This window comes from Falco biarmicus, chromosome 14, assembly GCF_023638135.1.
Source record: "Falco biarmicus isolate bFalBia1 chromosome 14, bFalBia1.pri, whole genome shotgun sequence".
In the NCBI taxonomy this organism is placed as follows: Eukaryota; Metazoa; Chordata; class Aves; order Falconiformes; family Falconidae; genus Falco; species Falco biarmicus.
Window position 1 is genome coordinate 2,785,454 of NC_079301.1, and position 25,722 is coordinate 2,811,175.

Consider the following 25,722-nt stretch of genomic DNA (forward strand, 5'->3'; position numbering starts at 1 on the left):
GCTAACCAGAGCCATACTAAATTCAGGATGGAAAAATGCAAGGTCTTGCACTTGGAAAAGAAAAAATTGTCACCTAAGTGGGACTGACTGACTGGCTGGGGACCACCTTTGCTGAGCAAGACCAGGCCATTTTGGTAGACAGCAAACTGAACCTGAACTACCGGCGTGACCTGGCATCCAAGAAGGTTGACGTCCCTTTAGTCTGCATGGCCAATGGAATGGAGACAGAGGATGAAAACAAGAGATGTTCTGGCTTGGAATCAGGAGAAGCTTTTTCTCATTACAGCAGCCAGGTGTTAGAGAAGGCTGCCCAGGAAAGCTGTTCAGTCTCCACCCTTGGAGGTTTCTGAAGTCAGACTGAATAAAGCCCTGAGCTACCTGGTCAGATCTCACAGCTGACCCTGCTCTGAGCAGGAGGTTGGACTAGACAGCCTTCATTGCAATAAAGTTTGCAGGTAATAATAGGAACTACTCTTTTAGACTAGTCTATTCTATACAGTTCAGCAGATGTTCATCTGAATTCTACAAAAGCATAAGAACAAAACCAAAACACATTTACACCTTTGCTGCATCTGAAACAGTGTCCCAGTTGCCTCCACTTAAAGAGAATTTTCCACTGCCTATCCGTACCAGGATCTCCTCTGGAGTATCGTTGGGACCATTGGCAAATGGAGTATAGCTGTTGAAAGAAAAAAAAGCAGAACAAAATGCACTGTTATACGTAAGGAGCTGCAAGAAATTGGTAAAAACTCATGAACCATTCTGATTAGATATCCCACTGCCAACAGTGCCAACACACTATATACTATTAAATACATTAGCATTTCATCTTTGAAACTATATTATTTTCTTTTTCCCATAATCGTGGTTAATCAAGTAGAATAAATAGGAAATGCAGACTAAAAAGAGGTCTTAATATCTTAATAATGCATCCTAATGAGCACAGACTTCCAAGTTAAACAGAAGTGATTCATCAACACAAATTATGCTAGATTACAAAAGCATGTGAAGTAATCCAAACCTGGAACAGTAACCTAACAGAACGGCCCAATAAAGCTGGAGCAATATTGTCTAATTAAATGCACATACCCTAAACACAGAGAATGAGCACAACGTACACACATCTATCATTTGTGGAAAAGCTACAACAAAATTTTCATGATAGTTTTTTTTTACATGAGTGAGTTTGGGAGGCTGAAACCATATGATCATTGGGTTTGGGAGCTTGTAACAGTTCACAGGGTTTTCTGTAAATATGGCTTACTTTCTACAAATCCTAGCACGATGAGCTCAAAGTAAACTGGCAAATCTGAAAACTGATCTGAATCACTTAAATACACCTTTTAACAATGTCAAGAGTATTACGATGTTCTGGCATCTCTTATGATCATAGGCTAGCACCAAGTTAGTTTTAACTAAAACACCCAAATCTTACTCTGATTAAGCAGTTACATCATAACACCCCTTAGATTGCAAATTAGCTTGCAAACAATAATAAAGCCTAACGCATTCTATCTTAGTACTTTGAAAGCTCTGCATAGCTGAAAGATCAACCAGCACCAACAGATATTTAGGAACTATCCCAGCCAGTTAGTTCTAGTCTTCCAGTTGATGAGCTTAAGAGGAACAAAACTGGAAAGACAGGAACTCGTGCTGGACCATCCCTCCTCCACATTTTTGACCTGTCATACCTTTGTTCAGACAATGTTTCTCAAATATGCAGGCAGTATACTGCCCAATATCTGCATACTTCCACTTAAATCATACAGCAATCTGAGTTTTGATGACAGCTGTAGTGGTGATGGTGATTTTACACAGAGAAAGTACAAATTTACCAAGAGGAACAGTTTCCAATAGCTAGTAGTTATCTACTAAGACACAAAAAATCTGCTATTTTTCCGTTAGAGCAAAATTCAGAAAAACTTTTATCATTCAGCCACTAAGCACTTCATAGCACTTAATTAATGTTTAGTGGTTTTGAAAACTTAAGAGGTTAAAAGCCAGCATGTTCTACAACAGGGCCAGGAGTAAGCCTGTGGCAGTGGATACAAGAAGGTGGACTACAAGGGTACCAGGGTGGGAAGGACAAGAGGCAGAAGGAGATAGAAGAAAACCACCGCATACTTTCACAGACTAAACTCTCTCCTAGAAACCGGGAACAGTCTTTGGCATCCTCCATTCATGCACTGCAGAAGACAGAAGTCTACCTGAACCTACCTGTAAGATAAGCCCATTTTATGTATGCATTCATTTATAGCTTCCTGTTCCACCTCAGTGTCTTCGTCACTCTGCATTCAAATCAATGAGGTAATACCTCACAGTTTTAATGAAAGCATGGATTCATGCAGCATGCTGGAAGTTTAGCCAAACAAAAAAAGATAAGAACTATTTCTCACCCTGCCAACATTGTGTAAAGAAGAACACCCAAGCTCCATATGTCACAAGCAGCATCATATCCCTGTCTCATGAGAACCTAGAAAACAAAGAGTATTGAAGACTTTTCCTATATTAAAAAGGCACCCCAAACCAACAGCACTACACAGCCTAAGGAAGGGTAAGTCAATCCCAGGATAATTTCAGAGGCTTGATTATTTCTTTTTCAATATACAGGTTACTTACAGTACCTACCTACAATATTTTTTTCCCCAGAACATCATCTCTTAAGATTCTCAACAGGCTTACATTTATTTTTGAGGGTGGATTCTGCTATTTTTAAGGCAGGTTTATTATAAACATATGCATCAGTGTTTATAAAGTATGTATAATTATATTTAAGGAGAACTAGCAGAATTATTTTTTTTAAGTACTGCTAAAAAGCTTATGTACTTGATGCATCAAAAACAGCACAGACAAAACACACGGCAGCTTAAGATACCTCTGGTGCAACAAAGTTTGCAGTGTAGCATGGAGTTAGAAGTAATCCATTTTCTCCTCGAAGCTGTTTTGCAAATCCAAAATCACAAATTCTGATAGAATCAGCATTATTTGAATCATCCGTATATAAAATATTACTAGGTTTAAGGTCTCGATGCACTACCTTTAAACAAAGAAATTTTAAAATCCATCACTTAGAAGTTGCACGTACATTTATCTGCACACAATTTGCGATTTATAAAGGCTATTCTCTAGATTAATACAGTTATTAACATGTCTAGACAATTGTGTAACTTTCAAGTAACAAAAAATTCTAGTTCAAGTAATGTCACAAAAAAGTCTGCGGGCTCATAACACAACTAGAACTAACATAACCATTTGCCAACAAGCATAAGAGAACAAATACTTGCCGTTTCATAAACTGTAAAAGTAGAATCAAAAGGGCTTGCCAGAGTAACAGGGCAAGTTGTTTATATTATTCACCTTTGCCATAAAATACTCAAAAATCTTCTTCCCTTTTGCCATAAAAAACAAGCCAACCAAAGCACATAACAAAAGGCATTTGTTTATTCCAAGAAATATGAAAGAAGCTATGCCAGAAGAAGTCACTCACTCCTTGGCAGTGCAGGTAGTCCACAGTCTTTGTTATAGTGTATAACACAGCGCTAGCCTCTCGTTCCGAGAAGAACTTCTGTCTGAGGATTCGATCAAGCAGCTCTCCTCCTTTCATCAGTTCAGTGACAAGGTATATGAATCTACCATCATCATACACCTGATGAGAAGTTTAACAAGTGCATACACATATGAATACACACATATCTATTAAAAAGGATCATCTACAATTACACATACTGATAAATTACAGACTAGATTGTTCACCTGCTCACATATGAGCATAAAGCACAAACAGCAGGGACTGTCCAATTTTATTCTGCAATTCAGAGCCTTAAAGCATGAAGTATAAGACAGCTTATGTGTCATTCTGTGAGATGTCTAGGTAATTGACTGTTAATTCATGACTTGGAATGAAATTTTTCAGCCTAGGAACTTCTGTTGTAGAAGAAGAGTAGCCCTACCACTCCCTATTGCCTCCCCTCCATGGGGGAATTTTTAGCTGCTGGCATTCTGTGTATACAGGACGACATACGACCGCATTTTCAGATTCAGATTACCAACACATCAGCTACTCATGTGAAATAAGAAACGTGACATTTCTTACCTTTACATCATCTCTTACTTCAAGTTCATTAAACAGCCTTTAGAAAAAATTAGTATCAGGACATTTTCAAATACTCGGCACTTTACTATATGTACTGCTCTCCCAATATATTTTACTATGTACAAGAAATTTAAGGAAGCCATACAAACCTCCCTACATCTATATTTATTTACTGAGTACTGTATAGTAAGAGGTAGCAGAGAAAAAAGGTACATACATCCTTTAAGGTAATAATATTTGGATGTTGTCCATAACGCATGAGAATCTCAATTTCTTCTGAAGGATCCCTCTTACTTTTATCAATTATCTGCAAAATACAGCAACAAGAAAAACAACTTGGCTACAGATTTAATAAAGACTTTTTTTTTGTTCTGTTGAAGAATATAAATACAAAACAAGTTTCTAGAGTTCGTTACTTCTTTTTAATCACAACTAATGCATCTTCCAGACTCACATTCCACTGTTAGTTCACCTCTTGCTCAATCCTTCCTACCAGTTAATACCACATCATCAATACAGTCTATTCTGCTCCAATGGACAAGGAAATGTAACAGACTATCCAAAGCATCACTAATTCCCTGCAGCCCAGTTCCACCCTTGCGGACCTTATTTTTTTTCAGGTGTTCTCGTCATCATAGAGTATTCTCAGCCTTCAAGATCGCAACTGCAAAGCCAGTTCTTCAACACCATAACTTTTACCCACAAAAACAGCTATAAAAGGCAATACACAACTTCAACAAATAAAACACTTTTTCATTTCTCACAGCATATTCATGTATTTAAATTTACAAATCCACTACACAATTTCAGAACTGTCAAAGTGAAATTTATTTAAGTACCTTTACAGCAAACTCCATGTTGGTAGCTATGTGTATACATCGCTTGCAAACAGAGTAGGAACCAACACCAATATCCTCCTTCAGTTCATACACATCAGTAAACTGGGCGCTGTTTCCATGAAGTTGCTTTAAAACACAAACACACGAAAGCTGTCATCTAAAGCAACAAGATGCTCTTTACCATAATATTGTTTCCAACAGCAAAAGTTTCTTCTGCTTGCCCATGCCTTCTCTTTCCAATTCTGCCTCCAGAAAAACTACAATTCACTTTTTAAAATTCAAAACTATCTCATGGAAGCACTTTAATAGAGCAAATTTTGTAACAGTCTCCCCAACAAAAAAAGAATAGACTGTAAACATTAAATATTGGTCAATCTTTGGCATGTCAAAACAGTTTCCCAATGAAAAGCGTTACCTGTACTATTGGCAGTATATTGGTGAGTGGTGATAGTTTATGATCTTCTACAGTAGTAGTTGCCACAAAACTAAATCCTTTGAAGAGCTGATGTGCATTCGCACTAGGTGGGACTCCTGGCGAATCTAGCAGCATACACATTTGATTAGCATGACTAAATCCCAGGAAGGCTATTTTTGAACATTCAGGAGAGATACATTAGAGAAATATTCTGAGGGAAGCAAAGTAAACAAGAGTAACACCAGATGTTGCATAAGACTTCTAGTTAAAGTTATCAGTCTTCTCTTACTTCTATTACACAAAGCAAGTATTCCTGCGTTTTAGTAATACTGCTAAACACTGCGGGAACTAATGTACAAATTCACGCTTTTAGGAAGAAGTTTATTGAAGCACAACACTACTTATGAGGAAAAAACCGAAGATCACAGCCTTATGTTCAAGGACTGCGTAAGCATGCCTGCAGATTTTGCTGCTTCAGTGGTGTATGCGCCACTGGCAAGGCAGAAGCGAGGCAATACAAGGATATTCAATTAGTAATACTATCAAATAATTAGAACCAAGTTTTCCTCAGGTTATATCATGTGCACCTCCAAGTTCAATGTTTGAAATTTCACAGTAGGCACAGCTTGATAATTCTGTGTGGCCCATGCAAACCACAGACATTCTCCAAACAAACATGAGAAGTGGTTTTAAAAGTTAGATGCAGCAGTAAAGCAAAAAATTCACAAAAGAAAACCTGAAGTGAAACTTGAAGCATACTAAGCGTTTACACTCACTGCCTTTGCTTCCAAGTTCAGTTACTTGGAAATTTTCATAGTGCGATAAATCTAAGGGATATTTTAAAGACAGTTTCAAGAAGCTTATGAAAATTTGAGATGTCTTTGCAACTGATCTAGCAGTACCCACTGTACGTTTTCCCCGCTCTTCTCTACCTTTGAATCACCGTTTCCTCAAAGAGTAAAGTCAAATTTGGCATGGGTAGTGAAGGGAACAGCTCAATGAAGTAATTATGATTATGCTAGTTTTATAATTATTAAAATTAAATCTTTTAATAGGCTTGAGAAAGTTACTTAAAGCAAGTCATTTTCAGTGGAATACTGACCATAAAAATAATCACTGCTGCGATCAAGTTTAGTTTAGTTTACTTTTGGTATTAAATAATTCCCCCTCGCCAAACACTGCATGTCTGACTTGGAACCATAACTAGAAACTGTACTTAAGCTGTTGGTACTCCTTTTTTTTGTTGGCGAACCAAAGTTTAGCAGAATATTTCAAAGAATAGGAACCTGCTGAGCAGAACATACTCCTTTCAAAGTACTGGAACCCTGTTGCATCCCTTCCTTTTAATTTTGTCACTGGCTTTTTCGCTTGTTGTTGTGACATTAGCTTGACCCCTCTTGTCCTACGAGCCTCACCAATTTATAACCATGCACAATTACCTTTTGGTGTTTTTGCTGTGAATTCTGGATCAAAACAGAAGGTATCTTCCGGCTTTCCAGAAGCAGGTTTAAACGGGGGCTGAATTTCTCTTCTGAACAGTTTCTAAAGTAGAAGGACAAAGTCATGTAGTTAGGAGTCATTGAAACTTCCACAGGTGCTGTAATTTTGCCAAGCTAAAGAATAAGTAACTAAAATGTTATTGTTGTATTAAAACAATCTTCTGAAAGCGTGAGTAATATACAGCAAGTAGAAAACCACAAATATACATATGGAAAAACTGAGTTACTTTCACGTAACTTTGATTTGAAATGGTACGGGAAATGTTACCAAACAAGTCAAACGATACAGCGTCCTTTTTCCTTAATCTGCCTCATCTACCAGATCTGTACTTTTAAAACTACAACAGCAACCTCCTACTTATCACTAGTTCATCTCTCGCTTATTCAGAAGAACATGCAACAGCCATAGCACATCTTACCTTCCATCATCATCTCAGACCCAGGTCACTGATGGTGTTCTTAGAACCCTGAGAAACCCACCCCAAAAGGAAGATACGGAATAGTCTTCACCTTTCTGTTCCGGGTACCAGACAAAGATCTCCCACAAGTGACAGACATGTCCCTCTTGACAAGGAACTGTCAACTGTCAAAGCTCTATTCCAGGTTTTTCCTAATCTACTAAACTAAGTTGGGGAAGGAAGGGAAAGCAGAACAACAGCTCCTTTTTCTCCTCCTTCACTCAACATGCTTTAGAAAAATGCATTCCCCAACGCATCCCAAATCAGCAACAAGCCATGTTTACATTGAAGGCTGAGAAAATTTCATGTCAAACTATGTCAAAGCCCCATGTAAAGTTCAGAAAGTTCTGAGAACATTTTTTGGCATTTCTCTCATCCTTTCAGACCTATTTTTTGCAGTTTGCTACATTTAATATTCCTGCACAAGAAAATGCAGTGGATTTCATTTAAAAAAACCCCAACAAGCCTAAAACCCAAGGAAGAGGGACCTGAATTCATCCCAAAGAAATAATGAGATAAAACACAGAAGTGGTCATCAACACCACTACAGCGAAGCAAGTACAAAGCACTGCCAAATAAAAGAAAAAATAGAAAAAAAGAAAAAGAAAGAGTTAGAAACTGCAGATCTTTCAAACTTCCTTGCTGGTATTTATTTCAATATGAGTCCCTTAAAAAAAAAAAAAAAGAAAAAGGAAAGTAGATAATGAAGCCATAACAACACAACCTTCTCTTACAAAGCCTACTCACATAAAACAGTGAAGTTTTGCTGTTACTGGAATCAAACAGGACTATGGTAGCTGCTGCACAAACACAGCTAGAAAACCACCTTCTCAAATGTAAATACAAGGATAATGACAACGGGCTCTAAAGAAACAGCTCAGCACAGTACTGGCTAGCACTGCAGGTAGTCCTGTCAGCAGAGAAACATCTTATTTATTGTGTCTATCCTTTCGTAGGCATTATAGCAAAGGAGGGTTTTCAGAGTGGATTTATTTGATATAGAGGATCTTGGGTTTGAGAACGCTTCTGGGAAGCACATCTCAAAAGATTAGAGAACAGCAGAGGAAAAGCATCAAGCTGCTTGTTAAAATTTTAAACAAGCAATCACGAACTCATACGGACTTCTGATCATCTCAGAGCGCTGCAGCCAATACTTTGACTGTGAATGGGATATGACTGGTAAGATCGGAACGTGCTGTGGCTGACTAGAGAGAAGTCAAAGAGAATTAGTCACACCGACTTTTTGTGCCCTGCACGGATGCACTAGACAGACACTCACTGAAGAGAGATTCTTGTACACAGGAACACCAGCACCCTCCCCCAGCTACAAATGCTCTAACAGATAATTTAAGCTTTAGAATGCTGCAACTCTTAACTATTTAAAAAGTAAATGTGCAACTTATAATTAATACTCTCTATACCATAAACACTACAGCTCCAGATGCCAAGATTATAGCAAAGCCAGAATGTAAGTCAGCAGCACTGCAGTGTTTATTGTGCCCTATTCAGATGTAAATACTTGTAACCCTATAACACATACAAAAATTAAAAACAGCTTTATTCAAATAATTTTGTACTTACATTCCAGTCAACAGTAGAAAAAAAAGGATGTCTCTTGATTTCTTCAACTCCATCTGAACCAGCTCCTGAACAAAGAAAACACTGTATTTAAAACACTTCTGGGCAAAGTCTTTGAAGAAGATTGCACTAAAAATTAGTTTATTTGAACGAATTTTGCATAGACATGGTTATTTGAGGGAATTTTAAATACAGGAATATTCCAAGGACATAAAATGTTCAATTAAGTTGTGTATAACTCATCAGGGAGGCACACAGAGCACAAGAAGCCCATAAATACAGAGAATCAATATTCTTTGCTCTGACACTGTCAAAGCTTTGGCATGCTGCTAGAAGTCACTGGTCCAAAAAAGTAATCATTCATTAGCCAAACCCATGGAAGTCATGATCCAAGCTAAGAAGAAATGGTATCTAAGCCCAAACGTTACTGACCATCTGGCGCATGACTCTAGCAAATATTTTCTTTAAATACTCAACCAAACTTCTTTTATTTCAAAGATGCAAATAGATGAACCAACCTAATCTATTCGATGGGTTCCTTTTAAACAACATCCTCAAAAGACTTTGTGCTTCAGGGCTGAGGAACTGAGGCATTCCAAGTTTCGCTCTAAAGGAAAACAGAACAAATAAGAGGAAGAAATGTATCTTACTAAAAAGCTGTCTACATAAGACTTCATTGCACAATTTGATGTATCAAGGATCTATTCCAAAGTCTTGTAGAGTGTACACATTTAACACATTAGCACTTAAGTTTCACATTGTATGAGTGGGTTAAAAAAAAAATAAATCCAAACCAAAAATCAACACATCGCAAACCTAAACAAAAAAACCACACCAGACCAAAAACCTGAAATCCCACCCAACCTCCCAAGTTTCATGCCAAAATAGAGTTAAATAATTATCTCAGGAATATGTAAGTATGTTCAAAGATATCTTCAAGTCACCAGGAAATTATCACCAAAATACCTCTACCAGAATCCATGCCAGAAGAGACTCACCAAGTCCAAATTACTTGCCCCTGAAGTGATTGCTAATATTTCTCTTGAAGCAAGAGCCTCTCGTTAAGCCATCATATAAAAGCTTAATGACTTTACCAAGCTTATTTTATGAAAACAATTGCACTAAGGCAAGAAATTCCTTATTTCTTGATGCAGAACTGCATCATCACTTACAGCTACAAGTGAGGATAGCGATCTAATCCACCTGCTTTGGCAGGTAACATCAGTATAAGCGCATAGTCGGGTAAGTTCAGACTGCTGTGCGTCTGTAAGAACACAGCTCCCCTCTCAACCCCTGCCTGCCTATCACCCCCTCCAAAGGCCCAAGGCTCTGCACGCGCTCCAAAGGAAATTCTTTGTTAGCTAAGCACAAATAAAGACGAGAACACATTTGCCCAACAGTTTCACTTACTAATCACCAGTTTACCCAGTCTGTCTTGTTAGACAGCTTCTGTTGTAACTGAGGTAATTTAATATGAAAAATATGAGCACATAAGTGCACTTTCCAAACATACCTACACAAAGCAACGCCTGATTAACTACTGCTTACAAAATAAGGTATGCTGTAACAGTAGCAAGAGAGCGTAACAACGTGAGCGGTAAATAATGCTGCTGTAATTCACAGTACTGCTTTACCTTCGTTATACACCTACAATGAAAACATGAATCCATTCCTAAGTTTTAATTTCTGTAGATGCTTACTAGTATTTGGATGGTCTGGGATCTAAACTTTATTGGGAGGCACTTCGGGTTTTTTATTCTTGTTCTATCTTAATGCTCTTCAAGCACAAGAAGTTATAACAAGCTGTTCAAACATGTTTAAAATTACATTTTCTGACTTTCCAAAATAGTAAGAAGGTATACTTACTTGAGTATCATATTCATAGTTTCATTTCGATCTTTACCTTGAAATGGTAGTGTACCAGTAAGCATTTCAAACTGAAAAGAACAAATGTTAATCTAAATCAACACTTCTTCCCCCAGTTGCTCAAACAAAGTGTTCAGTACTGTACTCTTCCCTATCTCTACATTAGGCATGCTGGCTTGAGCTTTTAAAAAATTATTTTAAAACCTTCACAAATCTAAATCTTGTTTTCATTGGCAGTTTACATGATAACAACAGTGCCAAGTGTAATGTAGCGGTGATGTAGGAATATTTTGCATCCATAAACTACTTTTAAACTAAAGTAATAAAATCCCTCCATAACCAAGTTTTTTAGATGTCGGCATGCTCTGAAAACAGCAAGAAGAATAAATTCTAAAACAGTACTTTACTTTTAATGTCAATACGCATATTTCAGCTGTTTGCTCTAACACATGACAGCAAAGGTGTAAGTGCTAGTGGTTACTGGCCTATTTCACTACTGCACTCCAGTATTCATTCAACAGTCTTACTCTTACAAAAAACCCAATTAATACTCCATCAAACCAAGTCTTCAGGTTTGGGTTTTTTTTTAAACTATCAACTAACATGTGAAATAAATATACACACTTAAGTTTCATACTGACTACAACTGTTCTAAACTACTAGTGGACTGCACACATGACTTTTATGGTTCCTGGTAAGTACTCCTTACAAGGCTAAGCAGGTGAAAAGCAAGTTTTATTCAAATTATTGCCATTTCAGTAGCAATTCAGTTATTGAATTCTCTCTTCCCCTTACCCAAGCATTTGTAATTAGACCTGGACAAGCTTATTCTAAGTACATTATTTCACATTGACTTAGACAAAGGCAGTGTGTTTGTGACCTTAAACAAGGTAAGCAATGAAGCATACAGTACCATGAGAACACCAAAGGACCACCAGTCAGCACTCTGGTTGTGCCCTCGCCTGTTTACTACTTCAGGTGCCATGTATTCTACAGTACCACAGAAAGAATAGGCCTTCTTCTCTTGATCTACTGATTCTTTGCTGAGTCCAAAGTCTACAACAACAGCATTACAAGAATACAGCCAGTAAAGAATTTCAGAAAAAACACAATACTGTATACAGTATTTCAAAAATCAAAGTATTGACAGCTTTTGTTTGTTGGCTTTCAGGAATATTATGTGATTATTCTAGCTCTTCATGGAACAAGAAACTCCAGATATCTAGAGATAGCATTAGACAGTTCACTACACACCACCAAAACCATTTTATAAGTCACATTAAATTGGTGATTAGCCATCAATATTACTACTAAAAATAACTAATTATTTGAAATACTACACATTTAGAGCCTTAAGATAATCAGAAGTTCTTATTTTCTGTTTACTGCCTGCCTTATTGACTCAAAAAATTGGATAGAAGTAAAAATAAGTTTCAAAGAGAACACAGCCTGCATGGTCTAGTATTACCGGATGATGAATAAATAAATCAGACTAAAAATATTGTTGTCATGTAAGACAGCATGGTTCTACAACCTGACTGAGGTTCAGTAAGGAACAGTCTGGCATATCTGCTCGCTTCATTCCCAGGATACTTTTTTCCCCTAGTTTGAATAATGCCATTAAACACACAAGTCCTTGATATCAGCCCAACTCTCAAGTAGAGGCTCTCAAGCATCCTTTTTTTTTTTTTTTTTTTAAAAGGGAAGTGATTGCTAATCAATAATCCCATCAACTATTCTTCTACAGTTTCAGAAGGAAGCAAGAAATTTAGGATTTAATTGGATTTAAATATACCACACAGATTTTTTTAAATTATGCATTTTATAAAATTTTTTTCCATCATTATTCCATCAAGTCTTTTATGAAACACCTTCATTTTCTGTTGTAATCTAATAGCAATATCTATAGATCAAAATATATGATGAAATTTATAATACAAAAGCATCACCTTAAATGTAATTTAAAGCTTCAGAAATTCATTATTTGGTTTCCAAATAGTCACAGTCTTCTGTATACATAATTTATTAGAATTTTTAACTAGTATTTTAATTGTTCCTCACAGAACATTGTTCTGCAATTTTACACATTTAAAGGTGATAATCCAGAAATAAAACAAAAAAAAGTAATTTCTCAGAAGTCTTATTGTGCACTAAAGTTGTCTTACACCGAAAGCACCTCTGCCCCCTTTTAAAAGCCTCACAGTCAGCAGCTTTGGCCTGGGTCTACGCTGTCTTGATCTGCAGTTAAAAGGCGTTCCACAGCTAATCTTGTTACAGCTCCCTTTCTAACCTGAATAGTGGGTAGTTTTAGTTCAGGTGGTGGTGGTATGTTAACAAATAAAGCTCCTTTAAAAACCACATTCAACGTCTGGTTTTGTATTTGTAGCTACATTTCTTCTATTGTAACCACAGCAATTAGGATCTGCACTTTACAGCAATATTGCTGTTAACACTGCAACTTGACTTATGCAAACATGAGCCAACACGAAAACTGACTTCAATGGAACCTGCATGGACATCAGGATCTGGTAATTGATCAAAACCATCAGACACAGTCTCCGACTACCTACAATACTTCAATAAAAGTACTTAATACTATATAAAGAACCATTATATAGGGAAGGGATAACAATAAAAATCTTTCTAAATACTGGCTCACATACTCCAGCCACCACTATACATATGTTAGGCTTATAACAAAAAGCTTATACAGAAATATATTCAAAAAGTGCTGTACTAATAAGAGTTACCTACCTGTTAACTTGATATGTCCTGCTTCATCAAGCAAAATGCTGAAAATTAAAATTCACATTCACCAATACACATAAAGAGGAATGTTTACATATAACATTTAAAATATAAGAGTTAATAATCTTTACCTCCAACTTCTGTTATTAATTTAACAAGCCAATATTATTTCATTTAAATCACAGATATATTTTTTACATTTTATATTTGTTTATGTAGTCTAACAAAAATATTCTTAACATTTTACATCACTATAGTGGAAGATGCAAAGCAACAAGCAAAATACACGTAATAGTGGTAAAATACATTTTACTTTACTTTTCTGGCTTCAGGTCCCTGTATACAATTCCCAAGCTGTGAAGGTGATCCAAAGCAAGGGCCAGTTCTGCGAGGTAGAATTTCACATCTTCCTCTGTAAACATAACCTAATAAGAACTGTATAGATTTACCTTCTGATCTTGTCTTCAGTTTTTAAAACTGCAATCTAAAACAAACAGTCCTGTCTGCCTAAATTTCGAAGACTTAGAAGTACCTTATGAACTCAAATTTAATGAATTCACCTAACAGAAATTACGTCTTAATATAGGCTAATCAGCAGGTATAGAAAAGAACTACCCGCAATACTTAAACAAAACCATCAGCAGTTACTGCAGAGCATTAGCTAACTTTTAACGTAATAAATTTCATTGTTATCTTTGGTGTTATTGACCACCAGCACTCCTCCTGCCACAATCCTATACAGACTGTTTTCCACTGCATCATAAAATTTAGTATACGGCTGCTGTATTGGGTGACTGTCTCTGTGAACTCACATTAACAGTAAAAAAAAAAGTAGAAATAATTTAGAAAAAAGTATGCAAATTAAACACTTTGGTGAAAATAACAACAATGTGAAAATCTGCAGCAGGCGTTAAAGAACCTACTTCACTCTTCCTAGGGAAAGAAATTTGAAGAACCCCATCGAGATACTCAAAAACTGAGTGAAGTTGCACAGAGAGCATTTGAGAGATGTGTTTCTATCCCAAACACTCAACAGGTTGCTTCTCATTTTATATACAAGAATCATACCTGCCTTGGCTCTTGTCATGTTCTACAAATTACTGCCAAAGCTAGTAATCTTTAAATTACTGGAATTGAATCTGACATTTAAGTGAACTATTCCCTTATTTGTTGAAAGCACCAGGAACAAGAACAACCATCCCAACTGCACGGCAGACAGCTAACAAGACTTATATTAACGTAACTGGGCTTATTGATTTAGTAGTACACTGATCTGTACTTCAAATTGCACATACGTTACCTGTTCTACTGGCAACAGAAATATTCCTCATTTCCATAAAGATAGGTATTAACATTGTATGAATAAAGCTGTTAAGCTACACAAAATTTCACCTTGATTTTTTAAAGAGCAATTTTCATACTGTTTTCATCTACATCCAAAAGAACAAGAGGAAACCTCTGGGATATCATTACTCCTTGGAGTAGCCAAAATGCAAATCTCAGAGTACAATGATGCTAAATGGTAACCTAAAACCTCCCAACAACTTCATTTAAATCTGCTTTCTATGTTAAATTAAACACCATGCAAGCCAACTTCATTAAAAGTTACCAATGAGAACTTCATTACGTACTCATTTCACTTCCACAGCTGAAACTCTCATACCCATGTAGAATTTAAAAGACCAGTGTGTTTTAATAACCTCATACTAAACACAATTAATTAAAACAATCCTTGTGTGGAAAGTATGAAATACCATGGGGAATTTACCCTCGCGTATTGTTCACTGTCTTCGTTTTACCATGTACTTTAGAAAAAAACCCTTGTCTTCCCACCAGAGAGCTGATTTATTTTTTTCTTGTCTATATACAGAGTGAATGTTTAAAGCCATCATAGAAGGTAACTGAAGTCTTCCAAAAACATGTAGAGACTTAACAACAAGAACACCTGACACCTACTTCTTTATTCCCAAAGGGAACACATACCTCTTGCAACCGCCTAACTAGTATTATTACGGAGAGACTTGCATCCCTCAAAGAATGTTGCACACTTGGTAATCCCAGCTGTGCTGGTGAAAAAGAATAGTTCTTCCTGCTATACCAGAATTTCCTCTATAATTAGACATCCTATATCAAAGCACAAATTGACCTCTTTCCTACCTACTGCTCCAATAACCCTTTACAATCCAGTCAGTTTTGTTTTAAGCTTTTAACCTCCGTTTTATCCTCAAGGTTAATTAATTTTAAGCTCAATTTTTAGACATTACCATTGTCTTACCAAGGTCAGCTTTTTATAAAAATAGGAAAACAAAACCCCCTTAAAATTCTTCCTTCTCTTTTGCTTGTTCCTGGAGTAAAGCTTCATTTTTAAGAAAAGTGTATGGGGGGAAAAAAAACCAATTAGCTCCTGACCTTACATACTGAGGATACAACTACCTCCATGTCACGAGAAAGATCAGTCATATACCCAGTTTTCTCATTTAGGAAAGTGGCTTTTCCTATGCATTAGAAATAGAGAAGTATTTACAGTGGTGAAAGCACCGAAAAGCTCTCTTACTGTAAAGCTGTTGAGAAATTGCCATTAAAAATTTAGATCTTTCTGAAAGATTTGCAGGAAGAAAATACAAGTCTTATGAACATGTTCGTAATACTTAAGGTAACATATAATAAATATTTAATGGCAAATGTGTAAATAAAGAAAAAAAAAGTTGTATCGTATTCCCTCCTCTGAAGTTTTCTGCCCAGAAAACAAAAATAGAAATGAAAAAGTAAAGGTCCAGTTGTATGCCAATGTTAGATGAAGGGCAGTGGTCTCAAAAATGCTCAGTGTTCACACTTTGTGAGATTAAGCATTAGGATTTCTATTACAGCATTATGAAATTTTACAATGCAGCAGAAATCTCTTAAAGATGTGGGCTTCTTGGAGCACTGAAGCTGACTATAAGCAGAAGAACTGTACATCCCCTTCGCTCATAGCTAAATCTTCATTTATTTCAGCTAGGTCTCCAAGCAACAAAACATTTTTAGACAAAAGAACTGTACTTTGCAGATACCAGATTAAAACTTAAGCTACTAATCAATGTGCACTCAGGTTTCTTAAGGTTACATCTATAAGGGAAGTCCCACTGAGTTATTAAAAACTAGATTATGACAAGAAATATGGGAGAAACAAATACAGAAGACAATCCTATACTGACAAAAAAAACCCCAAACAAACAACAAAACCCTCTCTAACACTGAGTGGAGATAAAATCTTAAGTACTTACCTCTTTGGATAATCGTGTGAATACATCTCCTCCCCTGAGAAAATCCAATATTAAATATAGCTTCCCTTCAGTCTGAAAGGCTTAAAAAAAATAATTTAAAAAAAAAAATCAATAGTTGTGTGACAAAGATTACCTACAAAATGGATCTGAATGCTCTTACAACTTGGCAATTCCCATGAAAGGCAATATTTCTGTTACGGAACTGAAGTAATTCAGCAGCACATAAGGTAGTTCATTGAATGATTACTTGCCTCTTCGCAGAAGTCAATCTTAGTTATAAAAGATCACTAAAATACTGTTCTTTTATTTCTCCTTTGTCAAACAGGGTAACACCAAGTATATTAATTACCTTGGTTTTAACTCAATGAAAAGAAAAAATAAGTCTCTGTAGAAATTAAGAATTTTCCATTTCTTTGATTTCAAGAGGACTTCACCTAAAACTTTTATATACACGTGTGTTTACATTCCCTTTTTTAGCTTTTTGTGATTTAAAGTTGCTAGAACCTAATTCGGACATTAAAATGGACACCACAAAACTGAGAAAGAACAAGATCAGCTATGCCTTAAAGTAATGTAAGAAACTGTAGCAAAAAAAAAATACCAACCATAGTGCAGTTTGACGATAAATGGATGATTTACTTCTACTAATATATCTCTCTCCATTTTTGTACGAACTCTATCCCGAACTGCAGAGAAGGGGAAAAAGAAAAAGACAAAAAGACCAGCATGAAACAAATGTATTTGGTATAATACAAATTGAGCAGAACCTAGCCTACGGGAAGTCTTTGCTGTCTAGAGAAACACTTTTCCTTGTTATTTATTTGTTTTTAACTTTTAAGTCTCCCACAAAACACAAACGTTCAGACAGCAGAACTCTATTCTGTTTTTTACCTGCCCCAGCTTCCTTACTGTCTTCATTTTTCCCCAATACATCCCAGTATCTTGTGGTAATCCATATCACTTTCAAGAAAAAAGCTCACATCTACATTTCCAGGCAGCTAACTTTAACCTCTGAATTAACTATTTGTACTGGATACGTATTTTCTGTCTTTTAAAATTAATTTTTCCTCTTTAACTAGTAACAGTCCCTATTTAAACAGGGAGGACTTGCATTCACTAAAGTGTCTTCTGAAAGCCAAAACGTAAGTGAGCTTGCTATGGCACCTATAACAAGGGGGAATGACTTATCACAGTAGAGTTTAACTTAAAAGACATAATGAAAATTGTTTATGAATTTTTTGTTTGTTTTAATATGATAAATATAATTTAATAATTATGATTTGTTTTAATATAATGAAAAGACTAAACAGAATTAAATAATGCAATTTTAAAACCTTGAAAGAGTACTTTCTACCACATAATTAAAGCTATTTGGCCAAATTTGAAATATTTCTTAAACATGAACTTACAAGTTACTCCAGAAAAAAAACTACTGTCGGAGAAGAGTTATGAACTCACTGAAATATATTTAGGATTAACAAAAAGGCTTTTAAGTATTTACAAGACTCATATAAGAGATACAAGTGTATTGAAAACCATTTTATAAAGTTCCAATCCAAAAGCTACACATACCTTTTAAAGAAGCTTTTTTCAGTACTTTCATTGCATAAAGTTGCCCAGCATCAGGACCAATTATTTTCCGTACGAGGAAGACCTGGTAATACAAACCCCATTTTTAAAAATTCTGCTAAAAATATTTTATGTAAACACTAAATCAACCCGACTAAAAAAGCATTACTATGTCTTTACTTTTAACTTCATTAATAGAGATAAGGAAATAGTGTGTTCCTAGTCCCATCCCATTCCTCAAAATCTCTGAGGAATAAAAAGATGCTAAGTATTCATAGCAAGTCTCTGTACATAAGCAAGCTTAGCAATCAAATACACAACTATCACAAAGCATTTGTAAACCTCCTATTAATTTCTGGCAGCTTTCAGTATTCTTTCCCAAGCATACACCTTTAAAGGAAGAGCAAAATTGCATTCCCTTAATCAGATTAGAGGTACATGCACCACCAAGCTCTCTGAAGTATTCAGATTGGTCATAAACTATACATTCTTTCCTACAGCAAGCTGTTTAAATAAGTACTTAACAAGTAAGTACTTATATAAATACTTTTCTTTATATTACTTTCTTGGAAAGTGACAATTCTGCCTGGTCTGCCACCTCCTAAGAGATTTTGAGGTTTAAGACCCAAGTTTCAAGCATGGAACAGGCTGTATTAATGAAATCTGTAAGAGTGGCGAGATGAAAGCAAGGAAACCTCACCATTTAAGATCAAAGCACCCTTTCCCTCTGGAATAGCAACTCCAACAGGTTTTTCTACTCTTTTCCTTCCAGAGCAGTTTTAGAGATAAACTGTATATAACTTGACACCAAGAAAAGCATAGTATTAGATAAAATAACGCAGTACAAATACATGTAGCTCCACTGACTAATATCCTAACTACTAGGTCTTTCAGTTTACAAAACAGTTTGGTACGTGCTCCTGTTTCTAAGTTGTTGTTCTTATAATAGCAATTTTTAGTTATGAGGAATGTTTGTACTGTTAAAAAAAAAAAACAAAACAAAAAACCCCGTACAAATCACAAGGGAATGTCAAGAGCTACCCAGAATTGCCTCTCTGATCTTACCTTATTCAGATTTTCATTAACACTAGATTTATTTACATATATACTTTGTTAGAAATTAAATATCTAGAAATATTTTTTAAAAAAGTAATGAAATAAACTTGTCAAATTTTCCATTCTAGAATCACAAATTCATACACTGTCACTAAGCTGTACAGGGTTAGGAAAGGGGTTGTTTCCATTTTAAACTCTGGTTAGAAGAAAAATGTAATCACTTTTCAAGGTTATCAGGCTTTTTGTTTTAAGTTTTGCCCAACGATTGACCTACGGCACTGCTCTCCTATTATATCACGCTGACACCAGCAAATAAGAAAACAAACATCTGTAGATTAAAACACTCACAATTACCAAAGCAGAAGATTAACAAACACGTTCAAATATGTTAGTGCTTAATAACTAGCAGCTTGTAAGGAATTCACACACAAGTCACAAATTCTAGCTAATAAGAACTAAACCAGCTGCCACTAAGAACTACTCAAGTACCATCTATTTAATTTGCAAAGCCTCCATAATCCTGCACCTTGCAGAGATATAACGATCGGTTGTTCAATTGTAAAGCAAACAAGATGGGCACGTGTTACACTCAAGGTGATACACCGAAGTGAATTGCGGATCATCTTCAGCAGATCTGCTGAAAGTGATTATCAAAGGCCAAAGACAGAAACTCAGTAACAGACATCAGGTTTAACTCCTTATTGCTGTGAAGCAGTGTTAAATACTGCACAGATGTCAAAAAAGACAGGTAGAGGATGGGCTATAGCCCCATACTAGGTTAGAGAGAGAGAGCAAACAAACCTTGTGTTTGCTAAACCCAAAGGGAGATCCCTGGGAAGTATGAACCAGAGATAAAACACCATCAAGGCAACAGCCATTGATCTTCGTTGTTTTCTCTTTTCAACAGAAAGCAACAAATACATGATAAAAACAGCTCCGCTCAGATGTGCAGGTCACCATCCATTTCTTAAAGCTGAAGCTAGAAGTACTGCCAGGTTTCAAAAGCGCTAAAACAGACGTCGCACCAACCTGATGGGATTCTGAGCAAGAGCTTTCCTTAGGCTGTCAGAAGTCTGAACTCTGTGAAGTAAGAGTCTGTCTGAGTCAGGGCTAAGATGTCTGTACCAGATGTGCTGAACCCTAAGATAGCTTAAGACATTGCAAGTCAGGAGTAATAAACGCAGAGCCTTTTAGGCTCTGAAGATGAGAAGCGTATGAGGGAATTGGCAATAAACATTACCAGATAAAGAAGTGTTTCTTAAACTGTAAAACATTAAGAAAGATTTTAAAGTCTATTTTCCAAGCTATCGCTTATTCACAGACTGCCTTCCTAATGTCTCTCTTCCACCCCCCCCCTCCATATATCTCTATGCAGAGATTTGTTCCTTCCACGAGACAGACAAAACTAGCAGAAGAACTGGAAAATGGAAACATACATAAAGTTGATTGTCTACTTTTTGCATTGCAAAAGATCTAGTTTAAGAGTCTGTTTTAAAAAAAAATAAATTAGATTCTTATACACTAGGATTAATGTTTCAACTAATGTGTTTCAAGCTAGCGACTGAGACATTAGGTTTTTAATTTCATTTCTGCAGTGTGACACCAGAAAGAAATTATTGTAACAAAAAAATTGCCATATTTTTTCTATAAGCTATTTGAATAACTGTTCACTTAGCATCTTCTAGCTGTAGATAACTTGACAAATACAGCAAAGTAAAAAACCTGAAATAGATTTCCCAGGTTATTTACTTTATTGTTACTTTGGTTCAAGTTCCAAACTACCGCAATCATTCTTCTGTATTTATATCAATACAGAGTTTGTATATTGAAAGGAAAAAAAATAAAATCAAACTTCCACAACACGTCAAGTACCATCATTAAGAGACAAATCACCATCTCCTGCAGAAGTGTCTATCGATGTCTGTTACAGCACTGCTGCCTCCCAAGCATCAACCTAAGCTACAGAGGATCTGAGGGAAACTATATGGAACAGAAATATTGTTCCTTCTGATTCCTGACTAGATGCTGCAATAAAGTCTTGAGGCCGTTGAAAACACCATGATTTTACTTCAAATAACCAAGGCATGAGGCAAACAGAGCTTGTCAACACCAGAGCTGTTGCATTAAAACCACCCCTAACTCTACAACCCAACCGGTAAAAACCCTTGCTGTTGGTGCCATGGTTCCCCATGAAGCTGCAGCTGCCAGTCCAGATGAACCACAAACATGCCTCCCTGTTCAGTTAAAGCAAACTAACTTTCCGTGGCAGACCTCCTAAAATTTGCTACTGACTAACCCTTCTGCTGAGAGACTGAGGCTGTTGCTGGGTCTGATGTGCTGTCCCGCTATAAACCTTGCTCCCTTGGCAACAGAGCAAGATTGGAGAAAGATGAAATTTGTCAGTATCTTTTTCAAACATTCCCAGCAACTCTTAGGGTACTATCCTTCTTGAACATCTGGAAAGATCTACGGAAAAAGACATTGCTTTTCCTCTAAAGAACACTAAGATAGAAATGCTACCATAGTAAAAATGAAAAGACCCACCACCACCTCCCCACCCAACTGCAAAACACTGTGGGTAACTTCCTCCAAAACAGGGCAATTTCCACAAGCACATCTACCTGGACTTAGATTTCTGATGTTTATTTCTAACCTTGTAGCATCACAGAAATAAGGGAAGACAAAGCAGGTTCAAAGTAGACATCAGATGAAAACAAAGTTTGTTATCTTACCTTTCCAAATGATCCCTGTCCAAGAACCTTAAGTAATTCAAACTGTGCTGGATCTGCTTTCTCACATCCTTCTTTCACATGGTGTGTAATAGGAATTTCTTTCACACTTCCTTCATCCTATCATTTCAAGGCAAACAAAATACAATAATGAACAGGCTTGAATTTATCAACTCTCATTAGAAGTGCATGTAAATGCCTGCTCTTTTTGTTTGGTTGGTTATTTTTTTAAAAAATAAAATAATTGAAATTCTAATAAGGCAGAAAAGAAAGCTGTTCAAATCATGAATTTTCCCAACCACCCTTTCTTAAATACATGCATCTAAAATTTCTAAATTGATGTAAAATTCCCAAAGAATACTCATTTCCTTTTGTCATAAATATTACAACCACAGCAAAGACTGATTTTCTTACATGAAAGGAATAAACATACTCAGTTTAAAGATCTGTACAAGATGATCCCTCTGTGCTTCACCTCTGTTTAGCAGCCTTTAGTTTTCCCAGTGATTACTCTTCTCATCTTTCCCTTTCCTGAAATAGTCTTAATGAAAGCTAAATTGAATTTCATCATTTTTAGGTAATTATTGCTTTTCACAGCAGCAAATAATAAATATGGTCATCCACTTGTAGCTAGAGGAACATGTATCATTTGAAGACCGTAAATAAGATATGAGTCATCTTAAGAACTCTGACAATTCTTGCATCCAACAGAAGAAACACAACTCTGGGGTGCAGAGCTCATGGAAAGACTACCCTGTGTGGAAACATCCTTCAAAAAGCTGAGAGTAATTCTGAGGTAGGTAAAAGATTCAGTGTTCTGTCGACTTCTTCCTTTTACTCTCATTAGAAAAGCAGGGCACAGCAGCTACAATTGTGAAAAGACAAACGTTCATGATGAAAACAAATCAGATGACTTGTTGCAGCTTTTATGGTGTAAGAGAAGTTTCTGTGAGCGAAAACAAGTGAGATGTAAAAAAAAAAAGTATCCTTGAAAATAAAACCTATGTGCCAAGGCCTACAACAGCAACCTCTGCTTGTATGTGAAAAAAGAGCGGCACCCCTCAGCCCTGTCAAGAATACCAACTTCTTGTACACAGCAAATACAAGAAGCCAATTACAACAGAAAATCCCATCTGATCTGCAGTACTTTCCTTTTAGGGTACCCAGATGATTATTAACTGTCCTCCTGTCCTCCCTTTAGGTCTTCGTCTTGAAAGCTTCTCTTAGTGGAGACCAGAAAAACACCCTACCAGCCCACAGTACACTGCTCTCCTGCAACGGCAAGTATGAACAGCACCAGAAAAAGACCCAGCCGCTGGATGAAACAGTTGGCTTTAGGGGAGAACATCAGACTACAGTCACGCTGACTACAGACAGAAAGTCTTGCTGCCCAGGACCACGCATTAAAACTTGTGATCAGCGTTACCAGACGATACAGAAGTACCTGGATGAAATCCTCTGTGTGGGTTTACATAGAAATTCAGGGTAGAAATCTGATCACCTAAATGCGTACATACTTACAGTAATAACTAAAAAGTAAGCAGGGGTAATCATCGCACTGTATTAACTGTCTCTGCCTTAATTGTTTTGTTTGTCCAGAGGAAGGAAGAAAGAAAGAATTCAAACTAACATCACAGTATAGTCACAAACTGCAGTCCAGCTGTTACTGCACGAGTCCCTTCCCCTCCCCTACATCTCTTACTTCCCTCTTTGTGGAAAAGGCCTGTCCCGCCTGCTTCCCATGCAAAGGTAGGTATTAACAGAAGATACTGCTGAATAACAAAGTTAATTCATTAATTCACACTCCAAGATAGTTTATTTCCCTTTTTGTTGACAAAAAAACGCTGACATACACTGATGATACAGTGTAGACATCCCAACTTCATTTCATCCATCCATCCTGTTGACTACGCATATACATATTCATAGGAAAGATGTACATTTCATTTTTATTTGTTTTTTTAAACACATGGCAGGAATCTAATGCAGGTAAACACACTAGCATTTCAAGTCAGCCCAGGACAGATGAAAGCAGAACGTCGTCCTGTCCTGTCACGTAACAGACTAATGGCTGGTTCTTTCCATAAAAAATGTAAATACTATACTTAGAAGCCTTTTTACTTCACCATCCTAATTTGTATTCCTTAACACTGTGAACCTTAGCATGAGAAAAGATCCTTAACAGTTCACCTGCTCTTCTGTTTATCACCCACCTTGAATCATTAGCCTGTGACATCATATTGTGGTTGCTGCAGAGACTGACAGAGTATTTCTAAATGTGAACCGAGGAGAAAAATGCTTTCCATGCAAATAAAGAATAACTTGAAATGTATGAAATGAGCTATTTTTTATGAAGTGTTTTACCTTCACAAAAGATTGGCTATATAATTTCACTTACTTAACTATCATTAAGTACTAAAAATTGGCATGACTGAAGCATAAGAAGGCCTCTGCCTTCACATCCACAAGAAGTGGCCTTCCCACAAGAAGGGAAAAAGCTGAACAGCTATATAAGCCAGTTTCATTTTCATTTCTAGTTTGGCCTCCACAAAACGCTAATTTGGCTATCTGATTTTGTGCTCTGCTGCTTGAGCAGCAAATCTATTTCAGAGCTCAGGTACTAGCTCCCACCGAGCTGCCTTGCACAAAACCTAACTATTCCCAGCAGGTTCAACAGAAGACAAAGCACTGAAAGAAACGCCGCAATCGGTTATGGCTTTGTGCCATCTTACTTCGTTACAGCTTGACTTGTATGTAGCTCCAAGCACCTAACAAACAAGCTCAGCAACATCCTTCTGTTTCAAGTACCGCGAACAACTGAGACAACCCATTGCTCATCTTTCTTCGCTACGTGTAAGATGACCGTGACACTGACTGTTTATTTACTTACTCTACACCAGGAAATGTCCAAGCACCACACTTCTTCCCCCAAGACTTTACTCTCCAGATCACTCACTTATAACTTATTACTGCAATACAAAGCAGTGGTTACAGCTGGCAATAAGATATACTTAATACCTTTTTCCATGATCTTGTTCCAAACACAAAATACATGGATGGCTGTGTTCAAAAATGATGGCCAACTTCTCCATGCAATGTCAGGCATTTCACCACACACAGTATTAGCCTAAAGTTTAGTCCAAGATTTAGCCAGCGTACAGAACACTGATCTTCAGCACCTCCTAAATATGCACATCACCAAGGCACTGGACAAAAATCATGCACAACAGGGTTCATCTGAGATACTTGTACATAACAGTCAAATTAACATCCTGGTGTAAAAATCAATTCTGTTCTAAAATAGCAGGAATTAAGTACCTTCTAGATGAATGTACAGCAGCTACATTAAAAAATACAAAGGAAGAACAGCTGACAGTGTAGTAAGAGGCAACAATAAACACTCTATGTATAAAAGGTTCATGGCTGGACTGAGCACTTTCTGAGGCTGAGGGACCTGCCCTCTCCAGCACACAGAATCTGTTTTCCATAAAGCACTGCCTGATGTGCAAGCTTCCCCAACAAGGCACTTACGGCCCCTACCCAGGTACTAATTTTCCAATTCATCTTTGAGACTTAAGAGCCTCCTCAGATCTGGTCAAACAAAATGAA

The 25,722-nt window shown here is 36.7% G+C and overlaps 1 protein-coding gene across 3 annotated transcripts in view; it reads right to left on the reverse strand.

The window, feature by feature from the left end:
- The window catches only part of RPS6KA6 (ribosomal protein S6 kinase A6), a 43,341-nt gene that overhangs the window by 7,757 nt on the left and 9,862 nt on the right, over positions 1-25,722 (reverse strand). For 2 of the 3 annotated variants that reach the window (XM_056359684.1, XM_056359683.1), the window contains 18 exons: positions 22,117-22,233; positions 18,332-18,413; positions 17,365-17,445; positions 16,760-16,839; positions 13,815-13,921; positions 13,503-13,540; positions 11,662-11,804; positions 10,749-10,819; positions 9,401-9,489; positions 8,886-8,950; positions 6,787-6,889; positions 5,348-5,472; positions 4,933-5,058; positions 4,311-4,400; positions 3,488-3,646; positions 2,876-3,037; positions 2,397-2,473; positions 562-679 (listed from right to left, as the gene is read on the reverse strand). In XM_056359684.1, the coding sequence (XP_056215659.1) occupies positions 562-679; positions 2,397-2,473; positions 2,876-3,037; positions 3,488-3,646; positions 4,311-4,400; positions 4,933-5,058; positions 5,348-5,472; positions 6,787-6,889; positions 8,886-8,950; positions 9,401-9,489; positions 10,749-10,819; positions 11,662-11,804; positions 13,503-13,540; positions 13,815-13,921; positions 16,760-16,839; positions 17,365-17,445; positions 18,332-18,413; positions 22,117-22,233 (1,833 nt within the window). Of the gene's footprint in view, positions 1-561; positions 680-2,396; positions 2,474-2,875; positions 3,038-3,487; positions 3,647-4,310; positions 4,401-4,932; positions 5,059-5,347; positions 5,473-6,786; positions 6,890-8,885; positions 8,951-9,400; positions 9,490-10,748; positions 10,820-11,661; positions 11,805-13,502; positions 13,541-13,814; positions 13,922-16,759; positions 16,840-17,364; positions 17,446-18,331; positions 18,414-22,116; positions 22,234-22,546; positions 24,124-25,722 lie in introns of those variants that run through there. The other variant, XM_056359686.1, reaches the window with a different exon arrangement.